Source organism: Scatophagus argus, chromosome 10 (assembly GCF_020382885.2).
Source record: "Scatophagus argus isolate fScaArg1 chromosome 10, fScaArg1.pri, whole genome shotgun sequence".
In the NCBI taxonomy this organism is placed as follows: domain Eukaryota; kingdom Metazoa; phylum Chordata; class Actinopteri; family Scatophagidae; genus Scatophagus; species Scatophagus argus.
In genome coordinates this window covers 3,856,322-3,883,292 of record NC_058502.1, presented here as the reverse complement: position 1 = coordinate 3,883,292, position 26,971 = coordinate 3,856,322, and the positions used below count along the sequence as shown (strand labels likewise).

Here is a 26,971-nt window from a genome sequence, read left to right as displayed (position 1 = left end):
AGAGAGGAAAGAGGAGAAGGCAGAACAGAAAACAAACACAGGATGGTTAAAGTGCTTTCAAGAATTTGGCTCCATTTTAAAGAAGAAAAGTAAACGAGACAAGAGGTAAAAGGAGGAAGAGGAGAAGAGGGTTCAGGTACCCACAGTGAGAAAGGAGTGAAAAAAGATCAAGACAAAAAGACATTCATCAATAAAGGATATTAAACATGCTGTGACTCGCAAACACTTCAGGTCCAAGATCCACGCTTATGAGTTCAGCGAGTGCACATAAGGAAATGACTGATGTTGTTCGGTGCCAGCTGATCAGCCATCACTTCAGGTGCAGAAATGTCAGGTCTGACTGAACAAAAACTCTTCACACAATCTGGCATTTTCAGCCGCTTGCCAATGAAAGACGGAGCTAAAGGATCCCAATAAATGATGTTTCTATACTACAGATCAGCATTTTGGAGGGATTGAGGAAATGCTGTTCTGGGAAGGTGTAAAAGGTTTACATTGAGTGCATCGCTCACTGTTGCAGTACAGCATCCGTTCATAGCATCTACAGCATTGCCAGACTTTTAACAGTTAAAAACACCTTCACCAAATAAAGCCAGGAGGAGTTTTCCTCTGCAAGATCCTGGTTTCATAAACATCTCCTGAGAATAACAAAAAGAGCCCAGAAGCTGGACTGAACAGCAAAGGGAGCAGCTAAATCATTTGATTTGATTTCAAAGCAACTGATTCTTGTGTCTGTTCACCTTCTGCCAAAACTCTGATTACTCGTTTGTCTAAAATCTGACGATTTCCTCAACATACAAACGCCTGCTCAACTTTGCCAGATAAAACAGAGAGCAGAATTTGTGGAATGTGTTTGACGTGTTTGCAGAAGCCCGAGGAAACGTTGTTATTGAGCAAAAAACAAACGCACCAAGATGTTTCTGATGGATTATCTTTCTATCTGAGCTGAGTTCTTATTTGAATCTGTTTAAACGGCAGGAGTCGTGGCGGCTGCACCGGGCGCTTCACCACGCCGCACAGGTCACAGACATTTAAACTTTTCACCTGTGTTTCCTGAGCTTAACGAGTTCTTCTGCTTTAACTGCAGTATTAGTGAGAAAATTCCAAGATGGCGGCACGCAGTAGTGCAGCGACTTCTCGCGTTCCCGGGTTTAAGCCCCCTTTTTGCACTTTTTGTGTCGGTCTAAAGGCCAACTACCGCTGTAAATATTGTTGTCATCCCTGACACTGTTTATATATTTTTTTTTGTTCTGGTTGCTTTTATATTTATATAGTATTGTTTTATATTTATAGCAGTTACATATTTTGTAGGTTATTGGGCTTATACCAGGACCAGGGAAACTAATTTCATTCTACTTCATGTTCCTACATGTGTGAAATGACAATAAAGCTCCTTGAATCCTTGAATCCTTGAAACCTTAAACCTTCTCCAGCGTTTAGAGTTTGGAGGTTTTCCTCTCCGGTGTGCAGCAGCAGGATGGAGTCGAGTCAGAAGCACATTGTTAGCTGTGCTGCGGCTCAAATGAATCTCAGTCTCTGCACTTTGGTATTCGGTCTCTCTGTGAGTTGGGGTGATGATAGCTTTTGCAGCAGCTCTCCTATACCCTCATTTCCCTCCTCACACCTTCTCTTACTCTTCCTTCCTCTTTTTCTGATTGTGACTCTTTTCATGTCATTTTTGTCCCCACATCTTTTGTTCGCCTTGCCTGCCTGCTCCTCACTTCCCACCATCTCTAAGCCTCAGTCATTTCTTCTTTGCTGCCTCCGTTTCCTCCATAGACTCCTTTTTTTCATTCCCTCCCCTCATCACTTCTCCTCTCCCCAAAGGATGCAGAGAATCAGAGCACATCTTCCTCAGAAACACTCACTGGAAGAGCTGTAAGCTACACGTTCATTAAAACCTGGAGGCGGATCATCCATCACGACTCCCTCCTCCTTCAGGACAGTGCTCCAGCACAGTGTTGCAGTAAATTGCCCTTCTTTTCATCTATGCCCTCCTGTGAGCAGGAAGAGCTTCACGTTGATGTCAGCTACCGTTCGGGCTAAGGTGTTCGGCACACACCTCGTCTGTAGGGTTTGTATTGGTGCAAATGGAGCAAACACTTTTTACACAGCGAATGTCTCCAGTGTGTGTGCACTTAAAACCGCTGCTTAAACTGGGTTTTATCTAACAACACCATCTGAGGACGCCTGTGTTTACTGGTGCTCATGGTGGGTGTGTTTTAATGATTTGCAGAGCTCTGTATCAACCACTGGGGGCAGCACACACGCCTTGAATGGCTCCTCCCTTCTGTTTACGGCACAGACCCCGAAGGCCTCATGAGCTTAATGAAGGCCTCGGCAGACTGTCTAACAGCATGTGAAGAAATGTTGAAGCTTCCACAGGGGCCTCTGCAGGAATGTTTTTATGTCCTCTCCAATGTCAAAACCAAACCTACTGTACACTCTTGTTGGAGGAGCAGCGACAAAATTCCACACACAACCGTGTTTGGGAACAAACCTGAGAACCAACCTGTCGCATGCTGGCATTTAAACATCAACAAACATTTCCTGCATTGTGCTGTTTTAGCTGGAAAGTGGAGATTTGGATCAGAGCTGGTGACTCACTCCCTCCATGTAACAATCTTCACCAAGCAAAGCAAACCTCCACACTCGCTGTGACTGACTGACTGTTTCCTCCACTTTGCCTCCTCCAGTTTGGAAAAAGAGAAAAAAACTACGTGTAAAATCCAGTAATGAGACTCAGTTTGTCAGTTAGAAAGACAATAAGAGCAAACCAAAACTTTTTCTTTAAAGCTTTGCTGTTATGTGGCTCACAGCACATGACAGATGCAAGTACAATAAGGCATCAGTGTGTGCACTGATAACGTCATTTCACACTCATGTTTTCGGTTGTGCTGTCAGACATGAAAATGTCCTTTTTCCTCTTGTTTTCTTTCCTCTAAGTGCTGCTGGACTGAACCAGGAGTCTGAACTGTGATGAATGTTGGCTGCACTTCCTTCAGCAGAGTGCGACCGGCAGGATACAGATCCATTCAGCCCCAAACCCTTCTTCTTTCTGTGTCTTTCTACATCCTCTGCAAGTTTTGGAAACGTACACTGTGTGTGTGTGTGTGTGTGTGAGAGAGAGAGAAAGAGAGAGAGAGAGAGAGAGGAAGGAAAGGTGTGTGTGTGTTCCTGGTCGACAATAAGGTCTTGCTTCTTCACTGGCAGAGAGATCACATTCGTGTGGGTGACAGTTGAGGATCGGCTCATCAGGGTGCAGTGTGTGTGTGTGTGTGTGTGTGTGTGTGTGTGTGACAGAGAGAATTGCGGCTCTTATCAATTTCCAAGAACTTTAGCTCTGGTCGATCATCCTGACTTCCTGGCAGCTGATGTCACCCATGAGTCAGGATGCGGTCAGCTCTCCTCTGATGTTCAGATCGCAGAGGAAGATCGAATCCCGAGATTCACCGAGTGAACAGAAACTGGCGCTTGTTTAAATGTCCTCTCTTTATCTCACAAAGTGAAGATCTTTGTGTTATATTTTGGACTCAGATTTGGTCCCGCGATCAGATCATCAGCTCTCCGATGCCCTGCTCGTTCAGTCTCTCTTTCATGGATGATGATGATGGACGTACTTATTTATTCTCATACAAATCTGTGTTCAAGTCACCAAGAAGCAGCTTGAGACACGAGCAGCTTGGGATCCTCTCATTTGGTCGTTTATATTTTACATTTTGAACATCTGTTTGTTAATATTTTTACGCTTGCACCTTCACTGATATTTTATTTTTGTGCTCTTTTCTTCTTTGTTCCGCAACTGCTGCACAACAATTTCCCCTCGGGATGAAACTGTAAACTAATTTAAACCGATGAGTAAATCAAATTAAAACAAAACAACGGACAGAGGAGGAGAGCAAACTAAATAAGGAGAGAAAGAAGCCTCTCAAGCTCTTGAAAAACTGTAACTGGGCTGAGCTCAATATTAAATTCCATGCTTTTAGTGTCAAGTGAAATGTGCTGAAAATTATCCTGCTGGAAAGCAAAGTGGAAAAGAGCTCAGCGGTCAGAATGACTCAGCTGCCGCTCTCCGATTCAGTCTCATCCAGACCTGGTGTTTGTTTCATCCTGCAGGGAGAACCAGGGGGGTGGGGTTTGTTCTCCACCTGTGTTAGTTTCAGGTGCCATCGCTAACAAATGTGGATAATCAGCCTCATGCTCTCATCTTGCTGTTTCCACGAAGACCACCCTTTTTGTTCCTCTCAGGTTTAAGCACATGTGAGCATCATCTGCAGCAGTGAGAGTACGTCTGACGCACTCATCACAGCGTGACTTCTTTCTTTTCAGAGGTGTCTGAATCTCGCTTCGAGTATTTCAGTCTCCAACGCACTCAAACCTGAACTTTTACACAAGAAGTCTGATTTAACAAAAGATGCATTTGAAACTGAAACTCGGACTCAAGTCAGACTGAAATCGCAAAAATGAGGACTTTAGACTCTCACGCTTTTAAAAACAAAAGCATTAAAACTTCCTGCTTTGACCTCCCACAACATTTAAAGATGATGAACACAGGAAAGACAAAACAATGAAAGAACCTGGTCTCAGCTTTAAAGTAAATCTAGAGTCATTTTAATGATCAGAGACCTGAAAGATGTGACTTGACCTGGCAGTTTGTCTACACTCCTACATCAACATTAAATTAGCAGACACCGGGTTTGTCCTGTTGCTATTTTCTTTACTTCCTTTCTGCCTTTTCAAGGATTTCTGCTGTAGAAAGGATGTTAATAAATATGTTTTTTCCTGTGGACGCCCAAATCAAGTGAATACCACCAAGGTGAGCTTGTGTTAGCATTTACTGTGACGCCGGCTGCTGTCGATTCACAGCTGTAGACACAAATCAAAACGAAACGTGATTTCGTTATCTATTGTTCATAGTTCTACATTAACACCATAAGTTGACTTTAATAAAATGGTGGCCTGATGTTGTCTTTCTTCTGAGTCTCAGAAGGAACCGAGGCCTCGTTTCTTTTGGCCAAAAGAAACGAGGCCTCGGTTCAAACCACTGAGCTGAAGCCCAAACACCGTTTATCTTTTTAAACTGTCCTTTCCTTAAAAGGCCATTGGATTGCTATCAGCAAGATAATATGCAGTGAAAACACACACACACACAACCTGTAAATCCCTCTGCTCTCCCATCACACTAAGAATATGGTTGTTGTGGCAACTGTGTCCCATCTTTCCCTCATTCCCATGAGAAGGAGGTTAAACCCCCCTTGAGAGAAAAGGACAATTAGATCATCTCTGGCAAAGCCTGCTGCCTCCCTGCTGACATCATGTTTGTGTCTGATTCAAGGTTGTTGTACGATAATCGCCACCACTAGATGTCGCACTAGAGCACCAGCAGCTGTGACAACAAATATGAGATTTTCTCTAAACTTTCAACTAATTAGAAAAAATTAGGTCTAATTAGGAAACTCATTAGACCAACTAAAATAAATCTTCTATGCATTATGAACTTAGTACAAATGAAATTCATAATATACAAAGTTAGAAGTTCGTACACAAACATCAACATTTTCTACCACTTTATACTAACAGGAGATCACACTGTGTGATGCTGAAAAGCCAGTTAAATGCCAGATGATATTTGATACTTGTTGCTTTTGCTTATTTTCAGGGATGTCAGCCTGCTCGCATGCTGTCAGCTTGTCGGTTTCTACAGGCAGCTGCTGCCCTCTGATGTTCAGGCACTTGCACTGCAGCTCTTATGAAAGATTTCAAAGAGCTCAGTTTACATGAGATTTTAAATCCCAAAATGTATTTTTTCCTTTAATAATCTGTGATGTGGGAAAAAAACAAACGAAGAAAAGGAAAAAACGTTGGCCGAAAATGAGAATCGGAGTAAAATTTTTGCAATGTTATTAAAAGTTGTTTTGTTGAACAACCGCATTGATCTTCAAACAATGTGGAGGCTTGAATTCATCCTAAAAGCAACATTCTTACTTAAAAATGTACAAGACATCACAGGTGAGTGGATGATTTGAAGGTGCAAGTTGCCAGACAATGTCTATAAAAAGCATAATAAAAAAAATCCAACTTTTTAATATTAATTTAATTGCATTTTTACTCAGCGATGCAAATACATGCAAATTGACTTGACACTTAGTCCACAACATTCCTCTGTATGACAACAATAATGCATAGAACACATATACAAAAAAAACAGCAAAATATAACTTTATTGAAATCAAGTCATTCTTGGTATTAAAAAAAGCAATCATGCTTCATGTGGTTGAAGGACAATCTTGAACATCAACGCATACAAACATCAGGCACACATTTGGTAAATATCTGATGAGTGCAGGTGCTGTGTAACAGTAAAGACAACCTTGTGGAAATACAAATTAACGGGGGTTTAATGTGCAGTGAAAAAAAAAATTAATTAAAAAAAAAAAATTAAAAATATGTAACCTTAAAATTTTAAGGTTTAATGGCTTATTAATAACGGATTCATCTGAATTATTTTCTCTCTCTCATAACAAGACAGAGATGTGATCCAGATCCTGACTGACCAAACTCACAAGACACAGTAATGGTGAAACAACACTGAACTGGAAGTATTTGAAGAGGAATTTGTTCACTTATCAGACTTTTATCCTTATTGCTTTTATTACATTCCACTGGATATTTCGTCAATTAATGTTAACGTGGTCAGCTTTTCTTCCCTGTGTGTTAACATTCTGGTGTTGGAGCGAAAGTGAGATCTGATTCTCGGGGGTGTTTCTCTAAAGTGGCTTACTGTTCTGGAAACAACACCAGCACCTACAGAAGCTCAGGAAACGACAAGTCTCGTCTACCGAGAGCAGACCAACACTGGCTGTCAAAAACAAAACAAAACAAACAAACAAACAAAAAAAAACAGCTAAGTTGTGCGTCTAAAAGAAACAGGAAATGTTCCTTCAAAGGAAAACTGTGACAAAAACTGCAAAACTACAAAATAAAGCACAGTGACTGATAAAGAATAAATTACAACAAGGCACAAGGATGGAAAGGTCAGACTGCCGTACATGAAGAAAGACAAAGCTGCTGAGAAGGCTGACATCAAACACAGAGAACAATTATAAAAATAAGTGATGATGACTTTTGAAAGCATGTAAACATTTCAAGTAGCCACAAACTGTGTGCAGCAAGAACAGAATGTTAACCATTACTGGTAAGTGCGCAGATGGCCACGAACACGTTGAGGACGTGACCCAACTCAATCACTTCAGAAAGATGATATAAATTCCACTCGGGCCTTGGCTCCTATTTAGTCTCCTCTTTTTCTTAGTGTTCATTTTATCCTACACAGAGACAGATGGAGTCCACCACACGAGGGTAACTGATAGCGTCCAGTGAGTCCGTAATCCCAGTAGAAATCTACAAAATCAACCATGAAAGGACCTCACTGTGATTGTCTCAACTGTGTGGCAAACCCCAAACTATCTGACACCAATGCAGGCTAAATGCAACCACAAAAAAACGCAATAAATGTCACATTACACTGACATAAGCAGTAAAAGGGAGAGATAAGTCGCCATGAGTGAAGAGCTGAAGTATCTGAAGAGTCAAAGACAAGCTAATGAACGGATGGTTAAAATATGGGCAAATAAATAAACTCCTGGACTGTAGTTTTGGGTCACGGAGTTGTCAAGTGTCTGTTTAAAGCTGTGAGTCTAAGAAGCTGAAGATCATAATCCTGACCAGCAGGGGGAGCTCTAACAGAGGCAGAAGAACTTTGACCTTCTTCTCTCCGATCAAAACTCCAACAAGCAGGTTGAAGGTCAAACTAAGCGTCCTGACACAGACGTTCAGTGTTGACTCCACGGACCAGTTATTGTGACATTCTGAGTGTAAATACTGAAGAAAACAACTACTTCTTGAATGGAAATCAGTGAAAAGGGATCAAACAGGATCAACCCCCAAACCTGGCTAAAAGGCATACATTCACTTCTTGAACCTTTTCTAACAAGGCCTGAGAAAAACAAAGAGCATCTCCTTCTCTGCAGTCATTTTCCTCTCGGAGTCATGTAATATTATGAAGGTGCATCTGAAAACTCTTAACATGCTTCAAGTGTTTGACTGTGTCTTGCACGCAGCTAAAATGGAACATTGTGTAACGTGTATGCAAAGGAAACATGTGCAGAACTTCTAAAGCGAGTAAAAGACACAGCATTTGTGCTAAAGCCACACAGAGGAAGGCTGAACGGCAACCTTCAACAGAACCTTCAAGAAAAGCCTTTCACTCTAAAATGAGTTATCCACCATTTCAAACCTTCAACGACAAACAAGTTAATGAATATATCTGGACCTACGAATTCTCACGAGTTCTTAGTGTTTCTTACAGCTGCGTCATCCCAACGCTGGGAGCTCAGACAGTAAGAAATCATCTTCTGGATATGTAAATTAAGCCTTCAAATACTTCGTGAACATTGCAGAGTCAATTGGTCAAGTAAAGAAGTCTCAGGTAGCTTAGACATGCCGTTCTGCCATGTCCCACCTGTGTTTTAAAGCATTCTGACCCTGATTCACTGATATCACAGTAAAGCAACATTTGACAGCATTCAATACTTCACCGAATCAGCGGCACACACTCATGAGGCAAGTTATGGTGAATATTTCAGATGGCAGCTTGAGATAACATACGTCTCTGAAAATGCACTTCGGGTTTAAGCAAGCAGTTGTTTTTTTTTTTTCTTTTTGTGAAAAGTGCGAACCTGAAGCAGAATTAGACAGCATTTGGATTTCTTCATCCACATCAAAACCCAAGCCCAGACCTGCTGAGCAGTACACAGCAGGACTCCTGTTTCCTGAAAGCAAAGTGTGTATTCACTCTACCAAACACCCCCCCTTTCTCAAAACTATATAATGACCTGAAGCTTTGTGGTAATGTTATGTATCTACCAATTAAAGGAATGACACATAACCCAAATTACGAGAAATAACATAAAGAGTGAAAAGCAAGTTAAGGCAAAACAAACTCCTTTTCAAGACTGAATAAATGGCTTTTAAGTAAACTGACAAACACAAACGGTGAAGAGAAGAAACTGGTCGAGCTGAAGTGAGTCACAAGTAAATACTTAAGGGAGTGTGGATGGAAATAGCAGCACACACTAAGCCTCCAGCAACAATTACTAGGAAGTGTTCACCAGGAAGCACTTTTAAGGCTAGCAGCAATAAACGGCTGCATGAGAACCACTGGCTGTTAGAGGGAAGTGAAGTTCAAGAGTTTCACTTATATTCATTTGAAATGTTTCAACACATACGAGCCTCGTTTCATCAGTGTCAATGACCTGACATGTTTGCTTTGCCCTTGAAGCAACAAAAGAGTCCCCAGGTGGACACATTCCATGTCCTAGTCTCATTATACATATAATACAGCATCGAGACGCGCCATCAAAGGGCTGACACACAGTGTTAAAGCATTTTAAAGGCCATATAAATAGTTGTGATATAAATATGTGCACACAAAGGCAGAAGTTCGTTCGACATTAAAGCAGGGTTAGCTTGTCCATGGAAGTCTGACATCAAGTAAAAATACTATGGTGGTCCTTTTGAATAACTCGACCTTCCTCATTTTCAGAGCTACAATGCTTGGATTCTTCCAACCGACCATTACAATAATATCTTAACTTAAAGCTGCCAACTTTTAAGTCATAACCCTGTTCAATTTGCCCCTTAGACCTTTGGGAACAACCCTCAGAATCTCTCCTTCCCTGGGGCTGTTCCACTCAGTCCCCGTCTGCCTGCTGCACAGCTGTCACTGGCAGTTGAGGGCAGGACTACTGAGCCAGGTCCAGATCTGGATCATCTCCTGCGGGGTCCTGGGGTGAACGAGCATTAAACTCTTGTAGGCGCATGGGTTCGACCTGTACTTTTCCTCTATATTAAAAGTCCTAAAGCCTTTGTGCTTCTCGGGGGCCAGCCCTACCTTCCTAAGACACATGCCTGTGTAGACATCGTCTATCGGGTAGAGCGCTACATGCTGCGACACATTGTGCAGACGAGCAGCAATGTCGCCTGAGTAAAGGTACCCGCCTCCTCCTGCATATGGAGGGTAGGTCCCGGTGTACATGCTCTCTGGGATGAAGTATTTGACCTTCTTGTCTCGATGTGGCCCCGCGTTAGTGATCACGTCGCCCACAAAGAGGTCCCTGGCTTTAGGCTCGGAGAGGCCCTTGAGGAAGTCCAGGATGCGGTAAGTGTTGACAAAGACATCGTCATCGCCTTTGAAGATGAAGCGAGCACCGGGGCAACGAGTCTGGATCCATTCCAGGAACAGGACCTCTTTGACAGTTAAGTTGAAGAATGAATCCCTGTATGCCCACTGGATTATGTCTTTATGGCGGATGCTCTCATAGTGCAGCATTTCGGACAGATCCGGATGGTGGTCGCCAGCTGTGGCGTTGCCGAGAAGGAAGATGGTAACCACCGTCTGATTGGCTATCACACCGGCCCGTCCCCATGACTGACGGATGGCCTGGCGGCGGTCGAAGTGTGGTGCCAAAGATTTGACAGCCAGAAGCAGGAATGGCGGCTCCTTACAGATCTCAGGCTGGTCCACCATAATGGGGTAGGAGCGACAGTGCATGTAAAGCAGGAAGTCCTTGAACCGTTGCGGTAGGGAGTTGTAGTCTTTCACCTGAGTGGTAACCCTGATGTTAGGCTGGCAGGGGTGGAAGGTCAAACTGGTGCTGTTAAGCCAGGCCGGCATTTCTGTGGAGCTGTAGTTAGCCGTCAGGATGGGATTGTTCTGAATGTCCAGAATCTGCTGCTCGCGGTTCCAGTAAGCCATGCTGGGAACCAGTTTGCCCCAGAATGGTTTGGAGGGGATGTGGACTTTGTGACGCTCATTTTTGCCCTGGTTGCTGTGTCGGGTGAGGAGGATGAAGATGAAGAGGTTGACCATCATCACTGTCACCACAAGCTTCAGTCTCTTCCGCAGCAGCGCCATGACAGTGTCCTGCACCTGTCCCCACCTGAGCACACGCACAGAAGAAAAGAAATCATGACGTTAGGGAAAGGAAAACATCTTTTGTTCACTGGCTGCATGCAATATCTGAGAGGACTGACAACCGGGATAGAGCTAAATCTAATTATAGCTGATCGATCTGCTCCTCATACCTGAGAGAAAGAGCACATTAACATTGCACAAGCGCACAGGTGATTTATGAGTTCAAGTAAACATAATAACTATATTGGCAAAACAATAATTAGAGTAATTATAGCTGACAGCATGCGCACCTGATTTTGGCATTAACAAATAGTCACTTTGATCTCTGTAACATTTAACCAAACTGTTCAGTGTTGAATATAATTTAAAAAATGATTAATAATTTGAACAACCCTGCCAGTCACAGTGATAAATTACAATCATATGAATGCCTGCAGAAGATGTTCATACTGCATCTTTCATGAAACTGAGCCTCTTAGGTTGGTTTCAGTTTCGATAAGAATGGAAGAATCATTTGGTTTTTCAGGGTAATGTGAGGGCAATTGTGTGCTTCCATTTCTGGGAAAACAAAAAAGTAATTGCTGTTTTTATGTCTTTGCAACTGGTGGGAAATGACCGCTGTGACACAAAGTCACATGAAGTTGCCCGAGCATTTCGTTTAAAGCTGCTTGGGGAAACTTTAGAAAAGATTTGACCACCGTAGTTAACTGTGTGGCAGCTTTCTTCCTCAGGTGGCTCATCGATCACATGTACAGGATTCACTTATCACTGCACTGATTCCTGTAAAGCTCTATTTCAAACAGGGAGATCAGAGCTCAGACAGAAAAAACAAACTGCGTCCCAGAGACTGACATCAGAGGTTACGGCTCAGATATTGCGCAAAACAAGAGCCGAGTGTCTCAGTCAAATACCTTTCAGAAGGGTGGTGCTTACCAACAGGGCTTAAACCTGCTGATCACAGGTCAAAATCACAAATCCTTTTCTACCAGCTATTGCTGCCCCGCTTTCACACTGAATCTAAAGGCTCTGTTATTGTTAACACTGAGACTGAGTGAAAATCACTCTGCAAACTTTGCAAGTCAACAACCAACACATCATCTTTGGGTTACTGAGCAGATTGTGTGTGTTTGTGTTTGTGTGTGTGTAGGCTGTTATCACAATAATTAAGCTAAGAGTTCCTGCTACAGTCCAAAGTAAACACAATAGAACTATTAGACAATAATCCACCATAAAAAAGGTCCACTTGAGGTCATGTTGTAAAATCATCCCATATTAAAGCATGACAGTTGTGAGAATCAAAGCGATTACGCCATCTGCACTATAACTGCTGCCTACTTCTGTGTCTATTTTGTTTGCTATTTTACTGAAATATCATGACGGCGAAGGACAATTTGACGTATGGTCACCAACCAAAACAGGAATGACGTCAACAACTGTGAGTGATTGGTTCTAACGCACATTACAGCCTGTCAGGAGGTCTGAAGCTGCTTCAGGTTTCTGCTTTGGAAGGCTCACACATCCTCGCTGCTAAATGTTCTCTTAGGCGTGACTCACTTTCTTTTCTTTTCTTACCGGGAATGTCTGCCTTCGGCCTTCTTCCCCTCACTTTCTGGGACTCTTACTCCCTGTTATTTCCTCTTTTTTGTGCTTGCCAGCCTAGGAAGCCACACCTATTCTGCTCCAACCACTAAAGGGTTATTGGTGAACTATTAATTTAAAGTCTTGTGGTACTAACCGTTCTAGGCCAGATGATAGGTAAACACAGACCCAAATCATCTAAGGTGATTAAAAATGACTATAATTTTTGGGCATGTTTACATTCATTTAGATAGCTGGCAGTAGAGATGTGACAGGAAAGGAGGGGACAAAGTGGAAGATGTGAAGTCCCCAGCCAAACTGCTGACTACATGGCCAACTTCTTAGACCCCTGGGAGTACTAGGACTCCCCCATTTGAAACCAATAAAACAAACTGACTAACAGATGATAAAAACATAAATGTGAGTAAGCATGCAGCTTTTGCTCCAGCAGGCCAAAGGGTGAACTCTAAAAGCCAGAAGTCTCAGCATCTGGGAGACATTATTATAGCCATTTGGGGACAGCACTTTATTTTGTTTCTTAAAAATTCTACTTTCAACTTTCAGTCAAATCCTCATCAGGAAGAAAAAGGCTGCATCTGTGACAGCAGCTCTGTGAGCAATACTTTGAGCTAAATGCTAACATACTCGGATATGCCTTTCCAGAGCTCTAATAGAGAACCAACAGTTCAAACTCCCAAGATATTTCATTTATCACCAGAAACAAGCACAATTTAATGTTTTGATTAATTTTCTTTCAAACTGGTCAAATCGTGAATAAATCATCGTAGAGGCTGACCAACTGATTGACTGACTGTCCAACTTGGAAACCTACGGCTGTGTTTAATGTCACGGCACAAACAGGAGACAGAAAGAGCTGAAGATGTCCAGAAAGAGAGAGACAACGTGAACTGACAAGCTAAAATGGATAACTGACTCGTGCGTCGGTGGATTTCTTTTCCTCTGCACCGCTGCCTGTATACTTCCTGCCTCTGTATCGTGTTGCTCTCTCGGCCTCCTAGCAACAACGGTGTGCTGCTGCGCTCCTGTTTGTTCTTCTCTTTCCTGCTCCCTATCCCTCGTTTAACCCTCTTTTGATCTCACCCCTGCTGCCCGTCTTCTTCTGTCCTTCTTTTCTGTCCTGCTTACTTTTGAATGTTGCTCATATTTACAAGAACAGAGAGGAAGTTAAGTCCCCACATGATGATTCCTGAAGGAATATCAGTGTTACATTACCAACAGGGATGAGCACAGACATAGTGTTTCCTTTTTGGACTCTCGTCTGTATCTCTTTTCTCATGGATTATTAAGCTTTCTTGGCCTCTGACATCTGCATACAAACATAGGGACTTCTGGGAAATGCGTGGGCGGAAGAAGCAGGAGGGTGGAGGATCTAAAGAAGGAAGTTGAACAACATCTCGACAAGACCACAACTTGGTGAACTGAACTAATTAACCGTAGTAAAACCCGTCTGTGTGAGACTGTAGGGCTCAGTTACTCATATGAATGTACAGTATGTAAGAATAGAAAATGCAAAGCATGCCTACAATGCTCTAAGTGCAGACATATGAGTCAATATGATCGCTGAGGAAGTACTGCACGCCTGCACTTCACAGAAGAGCAGACACTCGTAAATTACAAAATGCGGAAGAGACAGAGTGATGCGCCTGCTCAGAGGAACGTGTCTGGCTGAATTACTGGCTTTGTACCATATGGAGACTCTGATTGTTTGATGCGTATGTGATTATGTGGCTTGGTAATGACAGTGTATGACGTGCTTAAACGTTCAAAAGCAGTGGGCAGATCTTACACATCTTCACTTCCTCTCACTGCACAAAAGTGAAGCTTGAATATCAAAGATATCCCAGATGCGACTGGTAACACAAATCAGCATGTCATGGTTTGACTCAGACAAAATTACCAGTGGATAAGCTCTATTAGTGTATGGGCACATCGGTATTGCTACTGTTACTCACTGTCTACGTTATGAGTTTGTGTTACAGCAACATCAAAGCTTAAATAACAGGATGTCTCTCCAATCATTTACAAATCTATAACCGCACTACATCCACCTACAGCGTCTACTTTTGTACAGCCCACAGCTTTTTTCACTTCAAATCCACATAACTCACAGACAGTCCAATGGAGATATTAAATAAATATGTTGTAAATAATCCAATCAAGAATGAACATGCTCTATCAAAGCTGGATTAGTTTAGCTCGAATTTAATCCAGTTATAAATCAGCAGCTTCGTCATGCAGGAGCTCGTGTGATGCTTTGATCATAAGAAGCAAAATCCCTCTTCCTCTTCGAACACTTCAACTTCCTCACATTGTTTTAAATACTACTTGCTTGAACAATAGGTGTTTGTAATCTGCAGGTATGAAATCCTTGCTAACAGTCATATTTCTGGCTACCAACAACCCATGTTCCTCCTACAGCGAATTTATGAACAAGTTTCACGGTGTAAACTTTCTAAACTAATTTGTTTAGTGTGTGCTTATCCTGATTATTTCAGGACTGTAACTTCAGCTACAGAATTAAATGTTGACCATGTCAGACCAAAGAGCATTTGTACATTTCTGTGTAAAGTAGGTTCCTGTAGCAATTTAAAGAAATCTTCTCTTTGTTTTGGTTGAGGTACTAAACATTTTGGGGCAAATCATACCTTGGGAAAATAGCAGCGCTTACTTCATTTATTTTTTTTACAACTAATAAACAGATCTTAAATATAAATATATAGTATAATAAATATTAATAGAAATATTATAAATATTATAAATAGCAAGTATATACAATGGCAACAATTACTCTATTTTTAATAGAGTATATAATAAATATTTTAATTATATAATAAATATAATACACACGATATGTTGAGGTTAAAACGTTTTTTACATATTATCTAAAAAAAGACACAGTACTAACCAGTTAAACATCACTAAACATCCCTTTAACAAGCAGTATTAGACAAACAAAAAAAAAGAAAACAAGACAAATGATTTTTTTTCAGTGAATTAACAGTACAGGTTAGATCCTGGCAACAATAGTGGGGGCCAGATGGTCTTTGATTCTGTTTTCGGTTTCATTGATCAGCAGGTTAGTGGCACACTAATTACATCTCACAGTAATCTACTGGACAATACCAGGCTGTGTTTGACCACTATAGCTTCTAACTGACAAAAGGCTCACTGAGGTGAAGAGTCTCACCTGTGTGGGGGATGGGTGTGAGACAGCAGAAAACAATGGCACCAGCAAGTTAAAAGGAAGTGTGTGTGCGCGCGTGTGTGTGTGTGTGTCCAATGCTCTGTTTATATCGCAAAATTTATATCGCATTGTGTACATTGGTTCTCACCAGATGAAATAAAGTGAAATGTGCACGTTTATGAACACACTGTGTTGTTCTACATTTAATCATGTCCGCACACACTGAATGTCACTTAAAATTCAAGACTTGCTGACTACTACTTTGTAACATGAGGCACTTTTACAGACACAATACTTCCAAAAACCTTTGCTGGCTAAAAGGTGTTTTAAACGAAACACATCCTGTTTCTGAAGATGTGAGTGCACATTGTGTGACCTTACCTGTGCAGGTTAGAGGGCCTCCTCAGCTTGTGTTGTCTTGGTGTGTCCCTCAGCTCTTCTTACCCCATACTTAGTGCTGCCCTCTGAGGAACAGCAGCCAATGGGAGAAAGGGATCAGGAAGGGAGGACGGTGATAGGGAGGGGAGGGCAGGAGGGTTGAACCTGAAAACATATGGAAAAAAAAAGAGAAAAAACAGTGTGTAAACAGCTGTGAGGAGCTTGGCCTGAAGAAAACGACTAGACAAATACCAAGAAGAGCTCCAAAAACCAGTCTCTGTTGTCATACATATTACCTTTTGTTTTTAAAGCTAACAAAAGTGAACAAAAGAGAATAGAGGATGTGCATATGAGCTGATCTAAGCTTTAAGTGAGCAGGTGGTAGAACGTGTTAAAAACTTCGTCAGTTGTTTGTCATCTCTAAAGAAGAATTTAATGCCAGATGTTCAAAGACAACAAAACATAAAAAATACATTACGGGAAGCAGCTTAGGTACCGACATGCATCTAAACGTCCTGACAAAGCATACAGAATACACTGCAGACCATTTTCACCATCTCAAAAATATGAGGAAGTGCTGCATTTACCAGAAGACCCAGACACAGATGTCCTTCCCACCAGATACCAGAGGCTCTAATGGCTGTTTTCAGGGATTTTCATTAGTGTACAGATTTGTACCCACCCATGTCATTTTCCCTCCATAGGCTTAGAGTTTTTAGTGTATGATCTTCTCTTACTCATGTGGGCATGATGCTGCATGCTTGTCTGCTGTGCTCCACATCCACTGAGGTATTGAGGGATCTCAAAGTTCATCCCAGCATCCCAGTGTGTGTGTGTGTGTGGGTCGGGAGGGGGGAGAAGATGATCGGGGGGGGGGTGATAGGAAGCAGGACTGCCTCGGTGCCTCACCTCAAGCAGTGACTTGGAAAACTCGTTTGAGTCGTTTGAAAAGTAAACTCGTGATCAAATAAAAACAAGATGCATTTTAGTGCCGAGTGCAAACAGGGCTGAGGCCAAATACAAATAGATGGAAAAAGAACATTAGCAGGGTACACACCATGCTAGTAAAATTCCATATAGAGCATGTATTTTAAGCCTGACTGCAAACCAAGTATAAATATCTCTTTGTTTATCTGCCACACTACTGACTGCCAACGAACTGCAAAACTGGAATGATTAATAACAACAACAGGAGGATTGAGAAACAAGCAGATTCTGACAAACACAAAATAACCTTTTAATTTGTCTTCAGGTGATTAAACACTGAGGGTAAAACACGGGCAGCACACCGATAAACAAAAAACAAAAACTCTTAAGCTTTTGCCAGAGACACTGATGTGGAAAGCTCCCTTTATACACACGACTGGGTTTTGTTAATCATTAAAGCACTGGTCCTGCTGGTTAGGTATGAGAGGTCAGCACGTAAATAGGACTTGTCACCTTTCACCGTGTGGCCAACATGCAAACCGGATGAAATTTTAACTTAAAGATTATCCAACACCCAGAAATGTTAAAAGTAAATATGAGCGGAAAAGTTACTCAACGATGGAATGTCTCTATAGATTCTGAGTGCTGCGCTCACTGACTCGACTCTACATATGACCTGTGCACTCTGGATTTCACCGTTTGTGCTTTCTTTCCCAAAAACCTGGCCTCAAAAATCCAGCACTGTTGGGGCTAGAGCTCAGACAGTCGGCGACAGAACGCGCTTGAATCTTTCTCCTCCGCCTCCAACACGAGCTGCTACAAAGGACTAAACAGAAATGACAAAAGGTGCGTCAGGTTTCCAGACATCTTGAACAATTTCTGGGTATTCCCATCGCCACGGGGCCTTTAGATAAAAGCCTCAGGTAAACACAACGATTCTTAAATGAAAACAATATTTAGGTTCACAGTCATGTTAACTGTCATTCCTGTGCACGAACCTGCCTTTCTGTTGGCCAGGACTCACAGTTACTGTTTCACTCATGAACAAACACTGCGGCTAAAAAAAATCTGTGCCATCATGTTAATATTTGAGAGAACAGTGTAAGGAGTTTGTGGTTGGCTCAGGAGCACACACACTCGCTGCGGCAAAGTAACCAGTGTGCAAGATGCTATTGAGAAAGAGCACGTGAAGCCACCACAAATTCACACTGTTGAGTGATGTGTGTGTGTTTATGTGTGTCAGATAGTAGATATTGGCATGGGACAGCAGACAAGTGACCACCCCTGAGGCTAACTGACTGAGGCTAAAGATGTTTCAGTTGTGTGCTAAACATGAAGGCAAAATTGGAGGCAGCATTTTGGCTTAACCAGTTACCTGCAGTAACACGACAAAAAAAAGTCTTAGCTGGAGTTGAAATTTAACAGACTACAACTTCCAATTTTCCTTCCAGCTATCGGTTGCTTTAATGAAATGGTTCTCTTGTGTTCTACTTCTTAGATTTATCTGTGGAGTTCGATGTAAGTGGAGAAATAAAAGTAAAACAGCGCACACACACCACACCACATATGCCAAGCTGAAAAAGCGCCGGCATGAAATTATGTCTGAGTAAATATTTTGTACAAACGGCCCGTGAATGTATCCAAAGAAATATTTCGTTACACAAACAGAATCATTATTCATATCTTTCATTATAGTCTGTCACCTCAATTGGCATTATATGATGCTTTAATATTCTGATTCATCGACACTTTCTGTGCTCGGAGAAAGTTAGAGCTCTATTATATTTATCTCAATTGCCATATGTATTATTTCATTATTAACTATTTCATACCTTCAGTAATGTAAAAGGAATTGCTTTTGAGAAGAAACTGTGATGTAAGATAAAAACTTTCCTTGATCCTGTGTAGTAATCTGTTGTATAAAGTCCATTCTGCACCTGTGTTGACAATAACAACCAAAAAGATATTTTTGAGCACTATTTGGCCCCCAGTCAGGAGAATATGAGAGGATGTTACAACATGAGGGAATGTGGGCCTAATAGCAACACAGTGCAAAGAAAAAGCACCACAAATAGCCTGAGGGCTGCAACTGAGAGAGGTGCCGTCTGAGCTGGAGTCTGCCCATTAAATATCGACAGTCCACACAAAAGGTCTAAAGGTCTCACCTCAGCTATTACAGTAAGTCACAGACACATGGGCCCGACCGATGATTTCTCTGGCTTTTAAAAACAGCTCTTGTGGTTTTATGCTTTTTAGTCAGCAAACTGTGCCCACAGAACAGGGTTGCTTTAACAGCACGCTTGTTGATTGTATCTTTCTCAATGACACTTCAGCACATTACAGCGCCACAGCTTGAAGCCTGCTGAACTGTTCTTTACTCTAATTATCACTGTTGATCTTCTCAATAAACATTAAAAGGAAAACAATGTCAAAATGGTGGTGGAATAAACAGAAACTTGCATCGACTGACAATAATCCTACGACACACACACAAACTTAAAATAGAAAGGAATTTCTAATTATCAACAAACACGTGTCACTCGGACTCTGCACGTTAAAAGTCACCTCTCTCTATGGCATGGCTCGTTCGCTCACACTCAACTTAATCTAAACTTAAAGTGTGTGTGTGTCCCATGTCAATGCTCAGCGAATGCATTACGCAAACACGCCAAGTCAAATCCTGACACATGACTCACAGCGTGACCCGATGAGCAGACACACTGTGTACATATCTCAGGCTACAAATACAATCATGATTAATAGTTTCCAAGAAAAATCAACTGCAGTTGCAGAGTTGTGAAACAGAAAAAAAACCCAGTCATTATTACAATTAATAGCACTATGAAGCAGCATTACATCCATGATTAAAGGGGCGTTACTGTTTAAAACCCGTAAATACCTCAATCAGTTAATCATGAACAACCAACTTCTGTGTTTGTTCTATATTGGAGATAACTGGATGTCCCAGTGTAGCTGCTCAGAATAATTCAGAGCCCTTTCTGTCATCAGCTGCCACATTATAAGCGACTATTTTCCGATGACTGTTGTAAATAGTGTTAACAATGTGTAGATTAGCCTGCTGGTCCTGTGCTTCACCACAACCAAAACTCCACTCTGTTGGCTGGACTTTAAACCTGCGTTTTTTAGCAGTTTGGGTCAAGTCATGAACCCAGCACAGACACATTATCACATTTTAAAGTTGATATGACATGTTTAGAAGTTATTCTTCTGGCTCTCTGTTGGTCTCTCCACCAGTGTCTGTGGAAAAACATCTGGCTAATTAGCTGCTAAACCTTCCATTATATTCACCAGCTAATTGCTAACGTTGTATGTCTTTCTGTCTGCCAAAACACTGAAGCTGCAGGCCAGAAGTCTGTACAACTGAAAGAAACTGCAGATTCTTGTGACAGAGCAGAAAATTGCCCCTCCCTCCCCCCCAAATAATCCTAAACAATTACTAATGTGATAAATGGACACAACTGTGGTCAAAAAAGGCTTTCAAGTCTTAATAAGACGAAATTCTCGTGTTGGAGTGTGTGCAGCCTTACTGTGTGCTTTTCAGGATGATGAAGTGAGTATTAAAGAGTAAAGAGAGAAAGAATCCTGGCTTCAGTCTTGCTGATTTCCTGAAGCCATTAATTTCATCCGTTACAGATGGACTGACAAAAAGCCTCACTGTGCAGCTGTGGTGGAAGTGGTTATCCAGCCTTTTGAAAAACGGCAAATTGCAACTGATGACAAGATGTTATTACAGGAAGGCAACGAGATTATCAGAGAAACACAGTCTCAGGGTAATACTGAGTACATCTCAAAAACAACAACAAAAACAAAACACAAGAAAACTTGAAGAACAAGGCGAGCCAGTCTACAGATTGTGACAGCTGATTTTGTTTACAGTAATAACACAATTAATGCTAACGGAGGGATAAAGACAACAGTCTCATTAGGCTGTTTAAGTTATGGAAATCTTTGACAACAAAATAAAGGGTTAGCGTACACATTTACATTGATGAAACTATACAAACAAACAGAGAGAAAGACAAAAACTTTGTATTTTGCTTCTTGGCTCTGAAGTACAAAATTCCCTCCAAAACATCAACTTATCCACCCTGTGTCATTTTTCCTGATAACAATCCAAATGTGACTATTTTACGTTGCAACGTTGAGTGTGACACCTGGTGCACCCGTCTTCTGACACGACACAGTGAGCTGCACATAAGGCCACATTTCAAAACAGGACACTGATGCGTCTATATGGTGCAGCTAGTGCTGCTATCAAATCAGGTCGCTGGTCCACTGTGCTTTATCTCCACTAACATCAAAATCACATTAAGATAATCAGGTTATAATTATTTATGTGCATTACATCCATGCGTGTAATTAAGTAAAGGAGACAGCCACCATTAATCACAAAATAATGAAGTTGCAGCCTTGAATGACCTTACAAGTATACAAGTGCACAACCTCTATTAGAGATAAAAGATAACGACCACAGACAGCTTGCAAAGATTGTGTGTTTCCTGTGCAACTGAACTGTTATGTCTGTTTTGTCACATCTGGATTATGAACTCTAAACAGATCAAGTATGTTGCACATCCTCAGAGGCCGAAGGCAGGAAGAGGGTACGGGGCAGAGAGAGAGACGAAGAGAAGCGACGTGTCCTACTTTCTGGCCTAAGCAGAACTCATTTCTGTACTTGTCTGACCTCGAGTTCTACCAGCTCTCGTTACATCAGTAGTGTTGCTGTAAAGACAACTTTAAGTGCCGGTTATTTCACTGCAAAGTTTCACGGTGTTTGTGAAATTCAGTCAACTGGTTCCTTTGTGCCTGTGTTGTATCCTTGTGTGTACTTGTGTGCGTGTGTGTAGTGTGGACTGCTCACATGTTGTTTCATTCCAAACAGTCATATCCTGTTGCTGAAGCACTGACGGCTGCCTCATTAACCCAACAGTTAACAGACAGGACAAGCAAAGCCACCAGCTTCCATGCAAAAGGATGACAGTTTTTGTTTTTTTCCACTGTCAGTAGGCATGTTTCCACAACACAAGCCATGGATTTGCCCATTACCTGAACTTGTGTCCATCGCAACTTCCCACAACCCAAACTGACACACTCAAATGTCTTGTTTTGTTTACCCTGCAGCCCCTCTAGCGTTTCCTAATGGTTTTATTGTTGGGCTGCCGTCGCAATGACAGTCGCTTCTATCTTCAATTCCCGAGCAACTATCAACAACGCAAGACCAACGGATGAGTTTATCCTTTCATTTAGTCGATAATGGAGACATGTAAGCAGACAGAAGTGGTGGGAGATTTTGTACTCAGTGGCAGACAGAATTGTGGTGTTGTTACCCCGTGGCCCTTACATTATGCATTCAACATTTACTTCATACTGATAGATTAAAGCAAACACCCATGACCAGTTTAAAAAACGAGTCTATACTTCCTTGAAATGCATATCTAAAGCATGTCCTTCATTATTAATTGTGGTGCCGCACATGAAACGATTAGGGAAGTTGGCTTTGGTACAAGTTCTCCAAGACATTCTGGAATGTAATTCACAAACCGTCTACCAAAAGAGTGTGGAGAAAAGTGGAACTGGGGTCAATGGTTACATGTGAAGTAACAGGTTGTTAGGTTCCCCCTGTGGACTCTCACAAATTCTAACTGACAGTCCTGCAGGAGACAGTATATTCATCCAGTGTACTACAAGGCAAAAATTTCCTATTTAAATAATGATCAGATCTGGTCATTATTTTCTTCAAGAGTTCCCTGCTGAGTGACTTCCTGTCCTTTTTACGTCAAACTGTGTCCTAAAACTTCTACAGTCTGTTCACTACAGCATAGTGACATGATTTTGTTTTTATTAATTATTATTATTATTTGGTCTTTTTCATCACATTTGAATTCTGGACAGTTTCAGCCACACAAATTGTATACCAAATAGCAAGTATCTCAAACACACAATGCAGGTAACCTATTCCATTTTTGGAGTGCCAAATGCAAAAAAGACCCTGAGTCAAGAGTCTGTGGGCTGAGAACATCCACCCATGGGTGGCTATATGCCCTAAATTTAAAGCTGAGAGTCACTGCTTTAACCTCATGGTGGGCTGAAGTGCAGATCTAACAAAAAGGTGTCGTTGACCTAATACTCTCCAAATGCACTTACTTAGAACAGAAACTTTAGTTTGTCTCCTGTCCTGACTAGATGCAAGATATCTCTTACAAAAAGGCGCTCTGTGTGTATTGGTCGTTCCAGGCAACACTGGTATCAGTTTATTTTTCCTCCCTCTTCATTTATGTCTAACCCACTATAACCCACTAATGTATTTGCCATAGCTTGCAAAATGACTGTAACATTATGGACTAGTTGTGTCCATGCAACAGTATATCCCTGTAAGCTGTTACTAATGGATCTCGGAAAGAAGTGGCAGCCAAGCACTTTAACAGCAGCAGCTGCTTCTGACTCTGGAAAGTACACACTCAGGTTTAGGCTCCTTACAGACATTATTAGAAATAAAAAAAACAAAACAAAACACAGAAACAAACCCTGCCCTTTCTATTCTGGTACTCTTTTGAGGATTAGATGGAATTTGGACAAATCACTCAAGAAACTCTATTTTATTTTTCTTCTTGTCTCATCACAAAACTGATACAGTATTCAGAGCAGTATTCTTCTGCCGTCTGTACACTGCTCAGGAAACTTCAGCCAGTAGAGACGTTAACGAATGGATTACGAAGAGCAGAGTATAAGTGAAATTATGAATAAGTCTATTTCACGTTTAGCAATGAGCACAGGAAGTGGGGAAATGCATCCTGAAGTATGACACAGATGTCTATCAACTATATCTGGTGTCATGTATAATAAATGCCGTTTTCTCTCTGTCTGTCCTCAAAGTGAATCTGCTGGTTTGGACGAAAGTCAGGGGGACTCTTAGAAATACTGGTGACCAGTTTTTGTTGTTGGAGCCACATCGCTTACCCCCTTATCACCGACTTCTCCTTAAACCACGCAGATTTCAATGTCGACGTGAATGACAACAATGTGGTTGTAGTACAGACCTGATGGGATGTCCCCATTATTAGCAATACCCCTGGGTAACTCTGGCTCTCCCATATGGGATGCGCTAAAATTACTGACCTTGAAACGAGAGGAGGACTTGTAAAGAGACTGATTTTTAGACACCTACTGACTTGAGGAAGCTCTCAACCATTCTCCAGCATTCAGCTACTTTACAAGGAGCGGAAAGCTTGCTAAAACATTTTTATAAAACTGTACTGACTTAACTAATCTCCCTGCAGAGTGGTGCACAGAATGGATCTTCCTCTCGGCATCCATCAAAACTGTATGAAGAAAGACCGTCTAGAACAGTAACGACAGTGAGGAGATAAAATACCCTGGATTTTAAAAGGGTCATGGGTTTGATTCAATGGTGAATGCATGTCCAGTGACAGTCTGAGTGTCCTTCTGCAAGAAGTTCATGACTGCTCACTGAGCGCTACCGAGCTGCAGAAGGCCATCAGTAATAAGATGTACACGTATGAGATGAGATCACATAAAAGACTAACAAACTAACTTTTGCTGTATTTAAAATGAAAAACAACCTCCTCCCCCCCAACTACAATAGAGCATTAGTTCCTATTGTTTGTGCTCTGCGATCATGAGATTTAAAAAATGCCACCCAACACCTCCACCACAGCAACCTGATGCTGCAAATGAGCCAAATATTGCATCTCCAAAAAGCACAGCCGCCAAACATACCCTTCCCTATAATGTCTCCCTCTCTTTCAGTCACTCACAAAAACACACAAACGTGTCATTTAACACTCATCAAAAGACAGAAATACGTACATGCTGCACTAACCGTGCAGGACAGGTACTAGTTGACAGTGAACACATTAGCCACATCTGAAAGTCAAACAAAATTGTGAAATCATTACAAAGGCTACATCCTGGTGAGCAGAACAGTAAGCTACACATCATTTCTGAAAGTAAAGCTTATTTGTTTCTTTATTATGTTGTTATGATGTTCACTGTCTGAGAGCTCAGGGTTTTTATTTCTATTAATCAGCAAGGCAGAAACTCACCACAGTCTGGATGAGGACAACTCATCCAAAATGTGGTTTGGACTTTTTGCTGTGCAAACATAGCAGGGCTGTAGAGCTGACACACACACACACACATTCGTGGACTAACTCTGGAAAATGTTGCTCATGTGATTAAAAACTTATCGTGCACATATGGCATCAGGGAGGGAAGAGGAGATGAGGAAAGACACTACTGGAAAATTGCGTTTTTCAAGTTTGTTCAAATTGAAAAAATGTTGATTGTGAGATAAATGTAAGACAGCCAGAAGGCAGACAAAAGCACCATTCAAATTTATTCTGTTAGCTCATTAAAATATTGGATTAGTGTAAGCCATTTGTTTGGGTCTCTAAGGTTTCAGGGACGCTTGGCAGTGAGGACACTTTTGTGTGTTTACACCGAGCAGGGTAGCAACCGGTGATTCTCCTCGTTACCAGTTCACCTTATGGTTATTTTAACCATAAACTGATCAACTTAGCAGTGTTGAAAATGCCTCTCACATGCCTGTTTTTGTCTTTAAAAGATACTAAACTTACTTTACATTATAATAAAACAAAACAAAGCAGAAAACACAAACAAGCATTTGAGAAGCCGGACCAAGTGCACATCTGTTACTTTGGCTCGCTACGTGGCTGTTATGGATAACCAAAACTGATGATTAACTTTGTATCGACACGTTAATCCGTTTCAACGGCTCGCTTCAGCTCCGCGTTAGCATAGCGCTCTTAACTGCTGTAATATCGCCATAGCATATCGTGTGCCCCCCATAAGGAGTACAATGTTGTACTTATTGTAAGCTTTTCCGACTTTCGGTAAACCTCCAAATGCCAGAGAAGAATTAAAATGACACACTCCTGTCCCTGAAACACATGTGTATTACTCAATGCAGTCGTACACACAGTAAGTTAATCAGCTAACTGAATTCTCTTGGCAGGTTAGCTTACCTCTCTGGGCGGTTAGATCGTCAGCGGTGTCATGTCACCGCGCCTTAGTCAACGTTACTCCTCCGTAACAGTCCTGACAGAAAACTCTGCCTGAGACCGTTGTGAACTCACTTGTTTTCAGCCCTCCACGTCAGCCCACAGTCACGCCAGCAGCCGCGGACATGTCAATAAATCCATGTGTCTTTTCCGGCTTCTGAACGCGTCGTCTCTTCACCATTGAGTTGAAGCCGCTGTTTTCACTCTGCCGACTGAAGACTGTTGCTCTTCTGCTTCTGCTTCTTCTTCTTCTGCGGCTGTTATGGGCGGAGCCACACACACACACACACACACACTCACGCTGACAAAAGGTGGGTTTAAGACAACGTCTTGGTGAATAATCGGAAATTGTTTCAATAAAACCTTTCCTTATTAACTGAACCTAACATGGGCTAATTTGTCTGATACCTGCGTTGTTGCTGTGTCTACACGTAACCTGCCACCGTGACAAGGTGACACGAGACCACCCCTGTGAGGCCAACTCCTATGGTGCTTTCAACTGGGCTCGGCCCCTGACTTCCTGTGAAGGGAAATCTTAATGCTTCTGCATACCAAGACATTTTGGACAATGCTATGCTTCCAACTTTGTGGCAACAGTTTGGTGAAGGCCCTTTTCTATTCCAGCATGACTGTGCCCCAGTGCACAAAGCAAAGCTCCATAAAGACATGGTTGGATGAGTTTGGTGTGGAAGAACTTGACTGGCCCACACAGAGTCCTGACCTCAACCCCATCCAACACCTTTGGGATGAACTGGAACGGAGATTGTGAGCCAGGCCTTTTGGTCCAACATCAGTGTGTGACCTCACAAATGCTCTGCTGCATGTATGGGCAAGAGCTCTGTATTA

The 26,971-nt window shown here is 41.8% G+C and overlaps 1 protein-coding gene across 2 annotated transcripts; it reads right to left on the bottom strand.

The window, feature by feature from the left end:
• Positions 1-8,718: 8,718 nt before the first annotated feature.
• On the bottom strand, positions 8,719-26,398 carry b3gnt2b (UDP-GlcNAc:betaGal beta-1,3-N-acetylglucosaminyltransferase 2b). Of its 2 annotated transcripts, none has more exons than XM_046401616.1 (3): positions 26,201-26,398; positions 16,140-16,301; positions 8,719-11,000 (listed from the first exon to the last, which is right to left on the bottom strand). In XM_046401616.1, the coding sequence occupies exon 3, from the start codon at positions 10,973-10,975 to the stop codon at positions 9,782-9,784; it is 1,194 nt and encodes a 397-aa protein (XP_046257572.1). In that variant the 5' UTR covers positions 10,976-11,000; positions 16,140-16,301; positions 26,201-26,398; the 3' UTR covers positions 8,719-9,781. The 2 variants fall into 2 exon arrangements, with proteins under 2 accessions (XP_046257572.1, XP_046257571.1); XM_046401615.1 differs by having other exon boundaries at positions 26,090-26,397.
• Positions 26,399-26,971: the final 573 nt, after the last annotated feature.